The sequence below is a fragment of the Crassostrea angulata genome, chromosome 1 (assembly GCF_025612915.1).
Source record: "Crassostrea angulata isolate pt1a10 chromosome 1, ASM2561291v2, whole genome shotgun sequence".
Classification (NCBI taxonomy): domain Eukaryota; kingdom Metazoa; phylum Mollusca; class Bivalvia; order Ostreida; family Ostreidae; genus Magallana; species Magallana angulata.
Window position 1 is genome coordinate 54913240 of NC_069111.1, and position 19186 is coordinate 54932425.

The 19186-nt window shown below is 34.0% G+C and overlaps 1 protein-coding gene across 3 annotated transcripts; it reads left to right on the plus strand.

The window, feature by feature from the left end:
* The first annotated feature begins 7099 nt into the window (after positions 1–7099).
* On the plus strand, positions 7100–17768 carry LOC128178040 (adenosine deaminase-like). Of its 3 annotated transcripts, none has more exons than XM_052845048.1 (10): positions 7100–7295; positions 7999–8202; positions 11239–11300; positions 12203–12328; positions 12410–12675; positions 13041–13168; positions 13270–13341; positions 15453–15622; positions 15710–15836; positions 15938–17492. In XM_052845048.1, exons 2-10 carry the CDS (start codon positions 8176–8178, stop codon positions 15950–15952), a joined length of 993 nt encoding a protein of 330 aa, XP_052701008.1. In that variant the 5' UTR covers positions 7100–7295; positions 7999–8175; the 3' UTR covers positions 15953–17492. The 3 variants fall into 3 exon arrangements, with proteins under 3 accessions (XP_052701008.1, XP_052701001.1, XP_052700994.1); XM_052845034.1 differs by having other exon boundaries at positions 7103–7295; positions 17448–17768; XM_052845041.1 differs by lacking the exon at positions 7999–8202 and having other exon boundaries at positions 7102–7295; positions 17448–17768.
* Positions 17769–19186: the final 1418 nt, after the last annotated feature.

Consider the following 19186-nt stretch of genomic DNA (forward strand, 5'->3'; position numbering starts at 1 on the left):
CTTATGATTTTGAAAATTTTGAATGTATAGAACTGAAGACTTTGTTGTTAGAATCTAGAATGAATTTTATATTACTTTGTGCCTTGTATTATACATGCATGTTGTAAAACATGGTATTTTAGAGTTGTTTCTGAACTTTTAAAACTGAACTAAACACCTGTTCAGGAAATCTTAACATTAAAACACCTTAACTTGAGAGGAGTTTTATGTAAACATATATAAGTAAAGGAACGCACTGCCTTCTATATGTTTTAATTTTGGTATAAGAATTTACCAACGCAGATTAAAGTCAGCTTTATTGACCACGACAGCTAGTACAGGCAATATTATCACGAGAGCTGATCCATCTATGACTTTATAAGGATAAACTAGAATAAGTGTGTACTAGCATTCGTGGCCATAAAAATGAAACTATTTAACTGACTGTGTTGTTAAACTCTTATTCCAAATCACATGAAAGGCAGTACAATAAAAAGACCTTGATCGGACACAGTCTCTCTGGGTAAATCAAAGTACTGAGAGTACTGAAAGGCGAGGTCTCGAAAGTTTGAATTTGTAATTGTTCACGTTTTCCTCCATCATGTTCCAAAACTTATGAGTTTGAATTAGTTGTTTCAATCTACATGTAGTATGCTAAAGTTTGGCTTTTTGCAATTGCCTGATACTTTGTCATAATTTTGCTAAATCCCGACCGGGACTGTTCTTCATAATTGTAGAAAATTGACACAACGGTATATTATGTAAAATAAGACCCCAAGAAAATTTTTTAAAAACTACAACTAACCGGTAAAATCAAAACAAATATATTTAGGTAGAAAATTTAAATCGTTATATTTATTTATTTTGTGATCAAAGGGAAAATCTATAAGTCGGACGGTATCTGTTATACAAGGTTTATGGAAACTCCGAAAACTCTCAAACTGTTGAATTACCGAACAAAGTTAACATTTGTATACCGATAACAAACACAGGCATCTAACGTTAGAAATATTTCTTTTTTACAATAAGATTATTCCAAGTACTATAACAATAAAAAAAAATTGTCGCAGTAGCCAATTTGATTTTTTAGACCTTCTTACCTTTCATGATTTTTTTTGCAGCAATTCATATAAAATTAATACGTAAAAAATAAATTCGTTCGCCACTTACTACTTTTTTGTGTAAACTCGTTTACACGAATCACGATACAACCGTTTCTGAAATTTAATTAAAAATCATACTCCAAATTCAGTCATCTGCTTTTCAAATCGATAAAACAAGAAAATGGAGACCAAAAGTGAATGAATCACGTCATATTTTGGGGTAGACTTTCCTGATTGGCTGTTATATTTGATAATTGTAGATTATTAATTTTAGCTATTAATTCAGATTTATTTGATTTTAAAATTTCTAAAATATGCAAAGTTAACGCTTTTAACAGTAAAATTAACAAATGTTGTAGGACATTGTCATTTCAGGGATCTTTGTCCTTTAAATACACCCTCGTTTATTAAACGCTCAATTTAATGCGTGTCTTGGAACAATGAACTTAATTTCGAAAGCGATTTAATTTAAAAATTTTCGAGGAGCTACAATAAAGGATTTGTAAATCAGATTTTAAAACTATGATAAAAAGTTACTTTTTTATCTTCTCAAAATTGAAATAAGTCCTATTCATTTACATGTACATGTACTACCACACAATTAGAATTAAAAAATTAAAACATAACAACCATGCGTTATCTCTGAATTCATAGGTCTAATATTGGTGCAAGATATTTATCAATGGGAGAAAGATCAGCTGATTTTCTGATGAGAGGCATAAAGATATTGATGAAGAATTCTTTTAAATCATGAATATGACTGGTTTTATCCGTTATAAAGTATAGAAAATGTCTCATAACATTAAAACAAATAACATGATTGTATATTCCAACTAAGCCGGACAACATGAACATTAACATTTAACTTGGTTCTTCAATCGATAAGATTGTATATATCAATTAATCTATTGGTCACCCGAAATGTATAATCTATATAGATTTTGCTTACAATGTATTGTTCAAAATCTAAATTCAGTTTAATTAATTAAAGAGTCAATGAACAAGAAGGCAAATTCAGATTTGTTTTTATTTTCTATGTACAAATTGTTTTTTAGAGATGAACAGCAGTCATAACGCGTGTTAACTGGAAGCCAATGAAACACCTATTTAATATGTAGAACATCTGTGTATTTGAACCTCGGCTCGCGCATGAAGTTTGGTTATGGTGGCATATCTCTGCCCCTTGTGTGCAAGTTATTTTTCATCAAATATGTCGACATGCAAGATAAATATGTTGACATGCAAGATAGTTATGTCAACATGCATCATAACTATGTTGACATGCAAGAAATTGCAATCTGATATTAATTATACAAAATCAAAATCGCCCACCTATGACATCCAAGATGCTAGATGCTATCTTTCTATGTCAACATGCAACTTAGTTATGTTTACATGCGAGATAAATATGTTGACATGCAACTTATAAGTTGCATGTCAACATAACTAAGTTGCATGTTGACATAAATATGTTGCATGTCAACATATTTATCTTGCATGTTAACATAACTAAATTGCATGTTGACATATATAAGTTGCATGTCGACATAAAGAAGTTGCATGTCGACATAAAGAAGTTGCATGTTAACATAAATTAGTTGCATGTTGACATCAATAGGTAACGTATCTAGCATCTTGGATGTCACATGTTGGCGATATTTGAGATTTTTTATAACTCTTATTTGATTGCAGTTGTCTTGCATGTCAACATAGTTATGTTGCATGTTGACATAACTATCTTGCATGTCAACATATTTATCTTGCATGTCAACATAATTAAGAGAAAAATAACTTGCACACAGGGGGCAGAGATATGCCACCATATACTTGGAATAATCTTATTGTAAAAAAGAAATATTTCTAACGTTAGATGCCCGTGTTTGTTTTCAGTATACAAATGTTAACTTTGTTCGGTAATTCAACAGTTTGAGAGTTTTCGGAGTTTCCATAAACCTTGTATAACAGATACCGTTCGACTTATAGATTTTCCCTTTGATCACAAAATAAATGAATATAACGATTTAAATTATCTACCTAAATATAGTTGTTTTGATTTTCCCGGTTAGTTGTAGTTTTTAAAATATTTTCTTGGTGTCTTATTTTACATAATATACCGTTGTGTCAATTTTCTACAATTATGAAGAACAGTCCCGGTCGGGATTTCGCAAAATTATGACAAAGTATCAGGCAATTGCAAAAAGCCAAACTTTAGCATACTACATGTAGATTGAAACAACTAATTCGAACTCATAATTTTTGGAACATAATGGAGGAAAACGTGAACAATTACAAAAGACCTCGTCTTTCAGTACTCTCAGTACTTTGATTTACCCAGAGAGACTGTGTCCGATCAAGGTCTTTTTATTGTACTGCCTTTCATGTGATCTGGAATAAGAGTTTAACAACACAGTCAGTTAAATAGTTTCATTTTTTTGGCCACGAATGCTAGTACACACTTATTCTAGTTGCGTGGACCCTGAGGTCCACGCAGAAAATATATAAGCGAGGTTAAACCGGATGCTATGGGGAAAATTCACAATTTTTATTTGGCGGCCGCCACTTATTATCTGGCGGCCGCCAGATAATTATTTGGCGGCCGCCACATAATTATCTGGCGGCCGCCACATAATTATTTGGCGGCCGCCAGATAAAACCTGGCTTCCTGATGTTTAATGGGAGCTTTTTAGGGAGTTGTGGATACACTCTAATTTATTTGTTTTATTAATTATTTCTGAAACTTGACATTAAATATCAATTGCAGAGCTTATGATTTTGAAAACTTTGAATGTATAGAGGACTTTGTTGTTAGAATCTAGAATGAATTTTATATTACTTTGTGCCTTGTATTATACATGCATGTTGTAAAACATGGTATTTTAGAGTTGATTTTGAACTTTTAAAACTGAACTAAACACCTGTTCAGGAAATCTTAACATCAAAACACTTTAACTTGAGAGGAATTTTATGTAAACATGTATAAGTAAAGGAACGCACTGCCTTCTATATGTTTTAATTTTGGTATAAGAATTTACCAACGCAGATTAAAGTCAGCTTACTTGACCACGACAGCTAGTACAGGCAATATTATCACGAGAGCTGATCCATCTATGACTTTATAAGGATAAACAAGTTGCTGTCCTTTAAAAAGGACTACAATACGTGGACCATTTGTATGTGTTTCCAACGAAAAAGTGAAAGCCTTAAGATTATCAGAGATTCCACCGACTCTAGTTCTCTGCTTTTAACCACAAAATTTGTACGTTGTATTACGTATACATCTATGTATAGCCCTGACTTTTTATCTCAGAAATTAAAGGATTCATACTTCTAAAATAATTATGATCTATCTATGAATGAAGTTTGCATGTACAGTATCAGGCATTCGGTGAATTCTACTATTTGCGCACACATTACGATTCGCACTACTTTGTTAACTATGCAGTGACAGCTTTGTATGTATTAAAAAGTTCATATTCATATGATGCATTTTTCTTGAGATTTAAACTTTTATACAGTGACATAATTATTCAATCATACTTAATTGCTTAAAAAATTTAATCGGGAAGTTCTCTAGCCTTGCCTACTATAAAAGAAAAGTTAAGTTACTTGTGTATTCGGAAAACAACAAAACATTGCAAATTATGCTATTTGTTGCATGTTGTAGTTTCGGAATAACATTAACTTATTTCATAATACTGATAGTTCATATCACATGCCAATCATTTTTTAAAAGGAATACTTTGTTTCCGTACTGTTTACCGACAACTTTACAATATTACAGCGCCTTTGAATTTTTGTGCATATTCTAACAACAAAGTCCTCTATACATTCAAAGTTTTCAAAATCATAAGCTCTGCAATTGATATTTAATGTCAAGTTTCAGAAATAATTAATAAAACAAATAAATTAGAGTGTATCCACAACTCCCTAAAAAGCTCCCATTAAACATCAGGAAGCCAGGTTTTATCTGGCGGCCGCCAAATAATTATGTGGCGGCCGCCAAATAATTATCTGGCGGCCGCCAGATAATAAGTGGCGGCCGCCAAATAATTATCTGGCGGCCGCCAGATAAAATATTTTTCCTACGTGGCACCAACGGGCTTCCGTTCACCGGATATGAAATATACAAGAAAAAAAAACTAAAACTTTTGTTCAAACCAATTTTATATTATTAAACAATAAAGTACATGTATGTTCAAAACACACTTTTTTTTGGGGGGGGGGATATTTAAGAGGATTACTAATCTATAGTATTCAGTGGGAAAAAAAAGAAACTGTGCAAGTGCTATCAGTTTTAGAGACATATATCACATAAAGTTAGTTTGCGATGTTGGTAAATATACGTTCCTGGTGCTATAATGATCGAATACACAAGCATCCCTCGAAGCTCTCGGAAGTTCATGGATACTAGAGATTGTGTAGGATCTTCATTAAATAATTCTAATAATTTTAACCTTAATACTAATAAAACTACAAATTTTTAAATGTTTGTAGATTTAAGACCTGCAGAAATCCCATCAAAATCTTTTGCCTTGCAGAAATATTTTAAACCATTAAATTCCCTTTTTTTTTCCATAGGAATGACCGTAAATTTATAAAAAAAAAAAAATCAAGGTCAAAGAGACGGTGTAAATGGAATTTTAAAAAAAGATAACTTTGCCAGATTGTATAATAAAAAACACGGAAGAGTAGTTGAAAATACTAGCTAGTATAACCAATTACTCAAAGGGGGATTGAGTGGTCACATGAACCTAAGAAGACCGTAACTTACAGGGGTTTTCTTCACACTACACATGTACAGTTGAAATCAGACTTATGTAATAAAAGCCCACGAGTTTCCAAAAAGTTGATTATACTTAGACACACAAGTTGTTCTTTTTCTTTACCAGAAGGAGTATGATATAACTTTGATTTGACAATTTTAGGGGGGAAGTGCCCCCCCCCCCCCTCGATACGCCACTGTTGTTTGTGTGTTCTTAATCAAATGCAGAACTGTAACAATGGTTGCTGTAATTCAGTATACATGTAAAATCCTTTTCTTTCTTTTTTCTTAGCTTTTAATTGTGATTCTAACGTTTGTACCACTCTCCAACTTGGTAAAATATAAAAAGGAACAAGTCCCCAATATAATTTTTGGTATGACATACTTGCACGATAAGTTGTTTTTAGTTAATTATAGCTAGTTCACGTTTTTTGTGTGAAAAGAACTGCAAAAATTTTGTATATTTTTTCTAAGTCTTATCAGTACTGCCGACTTCGCTGTGCAGAATACTGCTTCTTGGAAGGGGGGGGGGGGGGCTGTTATGATTTATTACATTTAGGAACAGTTGTTAAAATTTTCCTTGACCTTACAACGACAGTCTTACTATTTAGATTTATTACATTTAGAAACAGTTGTTAAAATTTTGAATTGACATTACCACGACACTTTTATTACATATAACGAGTAAATGACACGCACCGAAACTGCATGTGTACACACATGGCATAGTTCTGTTTCCATGTTCCCATGCACAGCCCGAGTCAAGGCAAGTATCGATCTCTCAAGAGTGAAAAAGCTTGGCTAGGCCACATTACATAAGTGATAAAATTATGTTTGTTTTTTTTTGGGGGGGGGGGGGGGGTAGAAAAAGTCAAGCTTTATTCATATTTTTTGGACGCCGAATGCTGGGATTCAATTATCATAACTCATCGACTTATATAAGATATGTGTTTTAAATTATTATTTTATCAAATTATTTTTGTAATATTTGTATATAACTGTTGATTTTCAAGACATACATGTATAATTGGATTTAGATTCCCGAAATTCACGAGTAACCGGATGAGAGGGGGCAGATCCCCTGTCTATAAAAAAAAATACATGAAAACATTTTCGCTCCCTCACATAAACGTAAAATATCGAACCCACTTAATTATTTGCCACCACCTCCATTTGGGGGGGGGGGGGGGGGGTCCGAAGCATATTTTCGGTAATTTTACAATGCAAATTTAAGAAATTCAATTTTTTTCCAGTAGGCATTCCGGCTTTCTATTAGATCCGCGCATGACCTCAATCAGAACTGCACTTTGTGTTGTGGGGTTTTTTTTAACACAAATATTACGTAATTCTCAACGAGCGAACGAAGTCCAAGCAGTGAAAGCGATAGAACGAGAGCTAACGAGACAGAAAAAGTGTACCGGAAAATGTCTACAAACCAATTCCCATACAAGGTAAGACTAAAGCGAATGCCGTTTCGTACAGCCATCACAAATCGGCCACGCAGCGTTCCCGCCATTTTCGTCAAAACAATATGACTATGGCCCCCAAGTATGAGTGAAACCTACAGCGATAAGTTTATGTTTGAGAAGACTTGTATTTTTTTTTTAAAAAGTTTGAATGATGATGTTCGTCTCTATCAATAAGTACACTATGGGATTAGGATGTCTGTCCATTTTCAGTATAGGTTAGTTTTACTAAAAAGCAAAATTCCCAATTATAAAATCCTTCTGTAGAGGTGGGGATTTAAAAAAAAATTCAGTCTCTAGATAACAATTATCATAACTCATCGACTTATATAAGATATGTGTTTTAAATTATTATTCTATCAAATTATTTTTGTAATATTTGTATATAACTGTTGATTTTCAAGACATACATGTATAATTGGATTTAGATCCCCGAAATTCACGAGTAACCGGATGAGAGGGGGCAGATCCCCTGTCTAAAAAAAAAAATACATGAAAACATTTTCGCTCCCTCACCTAAACGTAAAATTTAGTGTCGACCTCTGCAAGGCTTCTTTCAAATAAAGCGATAAAAATATCGAACCCACTTAATTATTTGCCACCACCTCCATTTGGGGGGGGGGGGGGTTCCGAAGCATATTTTCGGTAATTTTTACTATGCAAATTTAAGAAATTTAATTTTTTCCAGTAGGCATTCCGGCTTTCTATTAGATCCGCGCATGACCTGAATCAGAACTGCACTTTGTGTTGTGGGTTTTTTTAAAAACACAAATATTACGTAATTCTCAACGAGCGAACGAAGTCCAAGCAGTGAAAGCGATATCTTCTAACGAAAGCTAACGAGACAGAAAAAGTGTACCGGAAAATGTCTAGAAACCATTTCCCATACAAGGTAAGACTAAAGCGAATGCCGTTTCGTACAGCCAAGACAAATCGGCCACGCAGCGTTCCCGCCATTTTCATAAAAACAATATGACCATGGCCCCCAAGTATGAGTGAAACCTACTGCGATAAGTTTATATTTGAGAAGACTTGTATTTTTTTTTTTAAAAGTTTGAATGATGATGTTCGTCTCTATCAATAAGTACACTATGGGATTAGGATGTCTGTCCATTTTCAGTATAGGTTAGTTTTACTAAAAAGCAAAATTCCCAATTATAAAATCCTTCTGTAGAGGTGGGGATTTAAAAAAAATTTCAGTCTCTAGATAACAATCAAACTGGCGCATTTCGAAAAAAAAAATCCGAATTCTATACATTGACTGTATTACGGGGCGCTCTCTCCCGTACAGGACTAATACTGGGCCAACCGTGAGCTTATTCTCTTGTTGTTGGACCCAGCCTCATGAAAACACGTGTTTTAGTTTTCAGACTTTTATCTAGATTCCAACTGATTATATAAAGTTAACAATGGAATAACGCGAAAAAGGGTCAACATAATTAGTACAGATGTAAGGAAATCATGCAGTTCTCTAACAGCTATTGGGTAACTCATGACATTTTAGCAGTTAATCCGAGATTCCTCTGACTCTAACCCCCGCTTTTATATTGGGACGTGGGCCCCGCACGTCCCAATATAAAAGCGGGGGTTAGAGTCAGAGGAATCTCGGATTATTTAGCAGTATGTACACATAGATGAAGTTGAAGTGTCAATGAACATAGATAGAAGTTAAAACAGTTGTAAATAGACCAACAGTTTTTTTTTGCAATTAATACAAAGTCCGAGAAGGTTATAATTCACACAATAATTTAAAATAGTCCGAATGATTGAATTTTACCTCGTGACAATTGCCATATATTATAAATATATCACTTATTATGACAAATCTGACAGGGTTCTCTCACGGCATTACTGAAAATTATGAATTTAGGTATATAAAAAAAACCAATAAGCGAAACAAAGGGAAGTTGAAGGGATCTCTATACCACCTGAACAGTTTTGAGCTTCTTCCCTTCCAAGAAGAGCAGTATGTAGGTCACACTGTTAAAACAGTTTTTAAAAATCCACTCTCATGTAGCTCTCGAGTTTAAAATGAACGTGCACTTAGATTTGTTGTATCATAAAATCAGATATCTCTTATGTACTTATATGTACTACACAGCATATACATGTACATGTAAATATAGATTAATTATTGTGCTGAATTAATAATTAATCAATAAGACAAATGAAAGAACACAAAATCTTTAATGTAATCACCATTATAAAAATCCAGTTTTTCATTTAAAATACTATGAGATCACATGCTCTGTAACCAGGTTCCGGTGTTCGAATAGTCAACTTGAATAGCGTGTGTTTATAAATCAAACGCAAATTTTACATTTATATGCACTGTGTTTATTCTTAAAACACTATTGTTTAAAACTAAATCACTCTTTAGTTCGCTTTATACTCTTCATTATCCTGTTTACTTATGTCATGTACATTTTGCAGACTGCTATGTGCACACGCAGTCTAATACACGATTGTGATGGTCTTTCTTTTTTGTTTTTTAAAAATGTTTTCATATGTTTGTTCACTTATGTATATATGTTAAACCTATGAATCGTATGGTTCTTGGTAATAAACAATACAATACAATACCTATCATGAACAGATCGATATATAATAGTTTTGGTAACTTATCAGAAAGCTCAGACTGACGACAGCCTCAGACTTTTTGGCTATCCTTAAAGTTTTTATCATGTATTTATAAGTACTTTACAACAGTAATTAATTTAAGAGAGATTGAACGATTAATGACAAAGATGTAAACACAATGTAAATGGTTTGTTTGGGGTTCAACAAACATATACTGTCAATTAAATGACATTAATTAATGAATTGACCATTCAATGGTACCCTTATAGGTGGTGTAAAATGTTATTAAAATAACGCAAAAAGGTAATGATTATTAATGGAATTTTCTTTTAAAAACTTGTCGTTGATGATGATGTCATAAACTGTTCAAATCTCAGAGTTTAGAAAACTGCAGGATGGAACTGTAATCCTGTACTATATTCAAAATGGAGGTAGAACCATTTTAACAAGAGCTTGGACTTTGAGTAGTTGTGTCAAACAGCAATGTGACGTAGGCCTGTCTATTTCATTGCAGACCACTCAGCCAAGGCTCTGTGAAATCAACAAGATTTGTCTGGCTTTTGACGCAAAAAATAGACAGTCATGCACGTCCTATCGAAAGTCTAAGGTCTTGTTAAAATGGTTCTAATATATACATGGATCTATGTTGGTAAATGATTGTTCATCCCGGTTAATGTATGTGTTTCTGAAGCCAAATCATTTCTGTTGTTTCGCAAGCCAAATTTTACAAAATACCACGGGGGCAGGAGTTTAGATATAAAAAGGGAAATAACCCCATTTTCTTATAATTCAAAAATAAGTTATTCCCTTCAAACTGGAAATAAATTCAATAGAAGCGGCACTATTTGGCTTGAAGCGGCTGTGACTGAGAAACGAAACATTGATTTTTGGTCTTTGATTTTTTTCATTTTTTATCTTGCTCGTCATTGTTATTAGGTTGTATATGCTCACTTTTGTATTGAATTGATAATAAATGCAACCATCTACACCGATCAAAATAAAAAAGACCAAAAAAAGGAACAATCTCAATGTTTTAGAGACTACACTGTCCCCATCATTTTGAAATTATTCAACTCAGTACTCAACTCAACTCCTTGGAATGTACATTTACAAGTTTATTTACGTAGAGTAGAAATATGCGTAGCTAAATTCAAAATCCCTTTCTCATGAAATAATGATAGACGTCTCAAATAAGGGTTATCTAGAAAATGTATTGTTGGCTTGTTTTCCCCATGTAGGGCAAAGCTGGACAATCGTTCATGATTATTAAGAAAAATATCCAAGGATATGATATATCTATTATCATTATGTTGTTCTGATCAGTCCTCTTCTATAATCTCAATGGTAGATTGAGCTGCATGTCCATCTGGATGGAGCCATCCGTACGGAGACCATCGTCGAGACAGCCAAGTGAGTAGCACCGAGCACTTACTCTCGGCAAGATTCGGCTTAACTAGGATATTTGGATTTAAATTGAAAGAACACGAATTGCGGAATAGTTCCTTATTATAGTCTATAGTATTCCAAGGGATACGGTCAAAACTCTGGGTCACTTTTTCGGAACCAAAATCGGGACATAAAAGAGTCAAACCAGCAGTAAACAAGCAACAAACCGTGCAGCTGAAACAGCCAAGTAGCCATCAAAGCTTAACGTATCCTATTCTAGCTGAATCTTGACGAGATTAAAGGGGCATGGTCACGATTTTGATCAAATTCTGTTTTTATCATTTACAATGCTTTAGAAATGCATTTCGAATGATCAAATAAAATTTGAGTCATTCGTAGAGTTATAAGCAAGATACAGGGCTCACAATTCTTTGTCATGTAAACAAGGCTCGTGCCCTGTTTTTGTTTACATAGGTTCAATATACCAGTAAAAATCTTTTTCCATCTTATTTGTTAATTTTTTTATTTATTTTAAGCATATATAAACAGTTTCTAACGTTTAACACATCCGTTTTAGGTTTAAAACTGAAATTTTTACTTCAACGTTAAAAATGTAAACAAACGCTTTGTTTACATAGCGAAGAATTTCATGCTCTGTAACTCGCTTATAACTCAACAAATGACACTCAAATTTCGGTTGCCTATTAAAAATGCCTTTTTGAAGCATCGTAGATACCGGGTATTAAAATCGGAAAAATAATTTTTGACCAAAATCGTGACCATGCCCCTTTAAGACTTTGGTTAAGAGTTATTGACAAAAAAACAAAACAAAAACCGCTACACTTGTACAACAACATATCTGTTATTTGTCGGCATATCTTCCACTATACAAATATTTTTTTGTATATGTAAGTATTTCTAAACAGGCGCAGGGGCATACATTTTCCATGGGAAACGACGGAAGAATTGAAGTCGCACGTGGTTATGACGTCACCTCCATACACATTACAGGCTCTGTTAGACAAATTCAACACTTTCATGCCAGTTGTTGCGTAAGATGCTAGTTACACACTCAATATCAATTAATCAATCAATCAATCAATCAATCAATCAATCAGTATTTGACCCTACAGAGGTGACAGAGATGCCATCTACAAGCTGGCCTATGACTTTTGCGAGGACTCCATGCTACACAACGTGTACTATGTGGAGGCTCGGTATTCGCCCCAGTTGTTCGCCAACAAAATGACCAATGGCGAGAAACCGCCCTACGCTCTGACGGAGGGCGACATCACGCCCCGGGAAGTGGTCAGCATCATCTGTGACGCTTTTGAGAAAGGCTCCAAAGACTTTGGGATCATTGTCAAGTCCATTCTCTGTTGCGTTGTACATGAACCAAGTAGGTCATGCATTTAATTCAAAGAGGTTATGGTTTATAGCTAAATTTTGGAAAGTAATTTTCCCGGAAGTTAAGGGTAATGAAAATTTATAATTTATACCCGCCCCTTCTTACAGATGGTAGTGCCCACGTGTCAAGCGTTGTTAAGATTGGTTTAAATTAATGAAGAAAAAGACTGACAGATAACGATTAATGACAGCGGGCAATAAAACATACATACAAGGGGTTGATTTAGCAATAAAACATAGGCCTACATACAAGGGGTTGATTTAGCAATAAAACATACATACAAGGGGTGGATTTAGCAACTCGAATAAAACTTGTAATATGTATTAACATGTTTGTCGATCTTTGGATACATTAAGATTGGTCAAATGAAGTAGTGGAACTGTGTAAGGAGTTTCAATCACGTGGTGTGGTTGCCATTGACATCACCTGCGGTGACCTTGACCCAAAAATTCATAATAAAGAACTACATACTCGTGCTTTCCAGGTGGGTTATGTAAGATAGTTTACACGGAAAACCATACTGCAGTACATGTAGTATTATTATGTAAATTATCAATGGAATACTCAGTGCAATTTCTCGTTTAGCAAGCCTCCAAACTTGGAATACACAGAACTGTACATGCGGGAGAGAATGGGCCAGCGGAGGGCATCAAGTTGGTATGATCATTTTAGTGAAGGTGGACTCTGGCTCATTATGGGCCGTGATTCCATTTTTGGTAAATACTGATAAAGTTGTTGGTAAACTTCTCCTTTTGTGAAAAAGATGGATTAAAATTTAGACAATAAACGATTTATTATTCGAAGTGCTTGCAGTAACCAAAATCGGATGTCATTTCTCAAATAACGAACTAGATACAAAACTAACAGGTGTTTGTTATGTAAACAAGGTTGGAAAGAATATCATGGGGATATCTTCGCTCCTTTTATTGTTTGTAACACAGGAGATAGCTTTCAAACCTTGGTTCAGAAACAAAATATGTAAGCCTTCTGTCTTACGGATCCAATTGAGGGTCAGCTCAAACTTAGTGACCACAAGTCCAGTATTTCTTTCTCAAGCGGTTTTATTAAGCGTGATCGTATAGTTACAACAATTAAAAGTAGCCCAAATCAAGAGTCTCAAAAATCTATCTCTATAAGCGGAATCTATCAACATCATTTTACATGGGTATATATAAGGTTTTACATATGATGGACAGTTTTGACTAGTTCAGCCCATTTACGACGATCATGAGTGAACATCTAGTGTTCAAAATTAAGATTAATATTTTATTTCTAAATAAAGTAACAAAACCGTCAAAACTGCCAATCAAAGAGTCTGGATGCAGGATTTGAGTCTCCGAGTCCTGGGTCTCAGAGTCCCTCACCTAGTATGAGGCATCACTTACTCATAATCCGTTCATTCATACATGGCATAAAAGGTTACAAAGGTTAATATATAGAATACACAATACATGAGTCAATATAGAGTACTAGAGCTATCGTTGCAGACACAGAATCGCCAAATATGACACTTGTTTTTAAACTCTCAATTTGGATATTATTATGCCCGTATTATTCGCCTGGTTTTATAACATCATTTAGGAATACTACGCAGTGCTACAAGATTCACAGAGTTCATTCTGTTAATTATCCTTAGCACCATTCAGTACGCAGCACCTAGGGACACATAAATATCATAGTGACCATTATGTAATACTAGCAATTCAAGGTCATAGCATGGCTATCTGTTTACAAATACCTATGTGGTCAGCATTGTAAAAAACAAAAATGAAAATTTGCAGGTCAAATATTGACCATGCTCCAACACTTGTACCTATACGCTGTCCCGAGTTTTTGCCTCCACCACTTTTTGCTTGATATTTAAATAATAGTAAATACCTTTGTGCTCAAACTACGTTCATCCACTTACTATGAAAAATGTCCAGATTATCTGTTTTGAAACGCCCCCTCTACCGCTTCAAGTCTACGGAGATTTTGCATTGCATCAGCCATTGATAAGCCCGGATGATAACGTTAAAGAATGCGCGATGTATTCCGAGTGTATTCCGAATGGAGAAAAGATGTAAACATTCCCCATTATAAGACTCCGTAAGAAAATTGTTTTCGTTCCTGTGAAATTTTATGAGTGAAAAGGGATAATTGTTCAATGAAGTTATTTTGGATATATTCCCTTTCATCGATTTCAATTGTATTTCTTTCACAGATATGTGTGTTTATATTAAAAATCATCAAAAATTGATGGAAGCAATAACTTGGGACAGACTAATATTTACATTCTACTGTGTTTTTCCATTAAATTCTGTGATCTTCAAATGCCTCTAAATGCAACAAGTAGTCAAAGGTCAAATCGACGAGTTTTATTATGACGTCACAAACGTTGAACGCTATAAACTGCAACGTCACAAGCGAAAATCAAATTTCACGCTTGTGGCTGTTACTCTGGCTCTTCCATTACCCTTAGGATAAGATAGGAATTTTAAGGTATGAATCAGATTTGCAGACAAGGCAAGAAGTTAAAAAAAATGTAAATATAAGCATTATATCATGATTTTTTGAAGTATACACTCTCATAACTGCAGCGGTGTGTGCATACAAATTTTCATAACGCGCTAACGCGCGTTACTCAATTTGTATGCACACACCGCTGCAGTTATGAGAGTGTATACTTCAAAAAATCATGATTCAATGCTATAAAGTACGTTCGATTCAAATTACCAATACTCAATAATTTGACCATACTTATCTAAGTAATAATGTTGCAAACCAAGGCCCTAGATGAGATGCATGCAGAGAGGATCGGGCACGGATATAAAGTGGTGGACGATCCCGATCTATATGAACGCTGTAGGAAGGAGAACATACACTTTGAAGTGTGTCCGATATCTAGTGTCAAACTTGGTTCCGTCTCCGATGACCTTGACAAGCACCCCCTCCACAGGTAAACTATTTCACGTCACATGAGACTCGGGTTAGACCAAGAGACTGATGGCATACATGTAGTTACCTAGGTAACATCTTTTGGTAGGTTTATTGACGACGAGGTCAATTTCTCCATCAGCACGGATGACCCCATCGTCCTTGACAACAACCTGACCAGTGATTATGAAATGGTGATGGAAATGGGATTGGATAAGGACCACGTGATCGCTACGGTATGTATATGAAACTAGCTCGGATTTGTTTGGAATTCTAAAACAAATGCATATTTACGTAAGATATCAGGAGACTTCAGTCATTAAATCAATATCTTCAGGACGTCTGCGTCTAATGGAATGGTACCATTGAACTGTACTGCAGGAAGGTTTGTTGTTTTTTGTAGACGTTCGGTGCTGTAGATTTCTTTTTTATTTTTCATAAATGTCTGCACGTTTTGCTGTGTTTTTACAATGAGGGGGCTGGACTTCTGTCAGATATCAATAGGACTGAGCAAAAATAGAGTGGATATTTGACAATGCCATGTAAAGTCCGTGTAATAAAGCTTGAATTAACCCGTCGTCTGTTATAATAACTAAATTAACCATGCAGTCGTCTATCTAAAATATCAGAATATATTGTGGCAAAGTAAATACACATTTTGCCATATATATCTAAATGTTACATTCAGATACAATTTCATTTCTTTGGTTATAGTCATAGATCAATATACTTTTACATGATTCGCGGTAAAAACTTAAACTTATTTTCATTTTACTTAAATCTTACATCTAGGCTTTGATATTTTATTACATATCTTTACACTATGTTTGATACTTTTTATTTGTTTTCTACATTAGTAAATGTCAATTAAACTATCAACAATTAATTTGTATGTATATAGAACGTCTTTGTAATTAATGCACGTGTATTTATAGTAAAACCCGGTTATAGCGAACACACATATATAATGACTTGACGCTTACAGCGAAGTGATTTTCATTCCCTGTGACTTTATTACATGTTGTAAACCTCACGTATAAAACAAATTACGTTTATAACGAAGTAAAATCGCCCGTCCCTAGCACTTCGTTATAAGCGTGTTTTACTGTATTTGATATCAGCAGGCTACGCGTATGTTTGAGTTTCAATTTCATTTCTGCATGATTAATCACGGTATATGCAGTCTTAATACCGTATTCTATTTTAAATGTTACAAATAACAGATTACATATTGATTTAGGGTGGTCATGTACCAGGCTAAAGCTAGCAGCCACTAACAGCAGCCAATAAGCCCGTAGAAGCTAGCTGCCAATATTTTAAGTACTGAGAGCACTCGAACAAAAAATATATTTTACTTTATCATCGACATACTTTGATTAATATCAATATGATTTATGTACCAATAATTTGTACGAACATTGACTTTGGAGGCCGTAAAACTAGCCTGGATAAGAATTAAAAATGCGTCTGTGTTTAACAGAAATCAAAGAAATATTGATATATGTCTACACGGGTCAGAAGGTATGAAAATAATGTTATCTTAAGTGTAAAATAATTTGATTCAATCAGGTTGGTCTTGCGTATTTTATGATTGCCTTTCCTTTGGATATTTTCGTCCTTTAAACCTATTACTTTACTACATGTTGTAAACCTCACGTATATAACAAATTATGTTTATAACGAAGTAAAATCGCCCGTCCCTGGCCATTCGTTATAAGCGTGTTTTACTGTATTTGATTTCGTCCTCTAAACGACTGGTGCATTGATGTTGTTTTAATTTGTTTGGGTCTTCTGTCACGTGATGTATCTGTATGACGTACCTGTGTTTGGTTTTTTTTAAATATCAGATATTCCATGCCGCCCGCTCCTGTTTCGCCTCACCGGAAGAGAAAGGACAAATTCTGGCTGACCTTGTCAAGGTGTACGGAGAAAAGTACATGAAGATGTGAACCCGGAAGTAGACAATAAAACGAGATTTGTGAGAGAAAACAACGAGATCCGAGAGAAAAAAACAAGATCTATTTTACAGAAAAACCAATGACATATACATACTAGTACTTGCCGTTAAATGACATTTATTGTCTTTAATAAATCGTGTTCATTTCAGATAATTTACATTAATGAAGTTTCTCTACATTAAATAAAAAATATACCTTTTTATCAGTTTCTTTGTGCGTTTGGATTCAGTTATTGGTCATGCAATGAAACTGCATTGTCTTATGTATTTATATTGAAACCTATTCACGTGTATTGCATATTATTGGGTAAAAGAAATGAAGCTTAACCATTACATGTATGTTTGGAAAACACTCTAAAATAACATCAGCGACATTAACAAATATTGCTTTATGAACATCAACTGCATTAAAAAGAAATTAATTATAGTACAACAATTGTGTTTCAAAGAGCCACTATAATAACTTTTAATTAACACATCAACAATTTTTACATAAACACTAACAACATTGACAACAAATGCACAACGCATTTATTTACCACTTCTTCTGCATCAAAACAACGACCACACTGATAATAACAACCATATCAAAACGCCGACTGCATGAACAACGACAACTACGTTAACAAAATCTACATCAAAACTAAAAACATCATTAACAAAATCCACATTAACAATAACACAATATAACGCGCGGGGTGATAATTTCTTTAAAAAAACTCATTCATTCTTTATTTCTTTAAGCTTTGCAGCTCATCAGATTATACAAATTAAACATAGTAAAGTACAGAAGTGGGTATTTTACAGGAGACCCTATTCCATTGTACATACATAAATATGAAAAATTGACATAAGTAAAGGCGAAAAGAATCAAAAGAACAACATATAAAGTTAATTACAGATATCGTTTCTTAATTTCATACAAAAGTAAATGTATTTGCCGAGGTTACACATATCTTTAAAATTTTCGTTATTAAACAATTGCAACAGCTTGAACATCGATGGTTTCTCATAAAAATACTTTTTAATATATTTTTGACGGTATTCAATATAAACTGGACACACTAAAACAAAATGGAATTCAACATATTTTTTTACATGAAAACACAATATAACGCGCGGGACGATTATTTGTCTGCTCGGCCTGGTTTGTTATAGACCGACGACATCCAAAAATGATCTATTCAAATTGAATGCTTATATTTTTATTCACATTGATGTTTATTTGTATGAAATATTTTTGTCAGTTACATACACACATAGTCAGGGAAATGAAACAGCCATGTTAACATCTTATTAAACTAAAAATATGGTACCAGAAACTTTGTCGAGAAAATCTTTGTTTTATTAAAGAATAGATATAATTTAACAATTATTTTTCATAAGTACATATCAAATGGGTAATGTAGTTTGATCGTTTTAATCTTACAATAATAAAAATATATTCAAAAGGTGTGGGACGTTTTTAAGACTGCGCGTTTTACGAAGTTTTTCTCGTAAAGGGGAACTCGCTGTGTGATTTAACCTTACACCAGGACGTAATGGTTAAAACCTTATAGTCCTGAATAAAGACAAGGTCGAGGATTCAATGTACATATGATGTTTATTCCTCTGTGTCCCAAGCGTAAG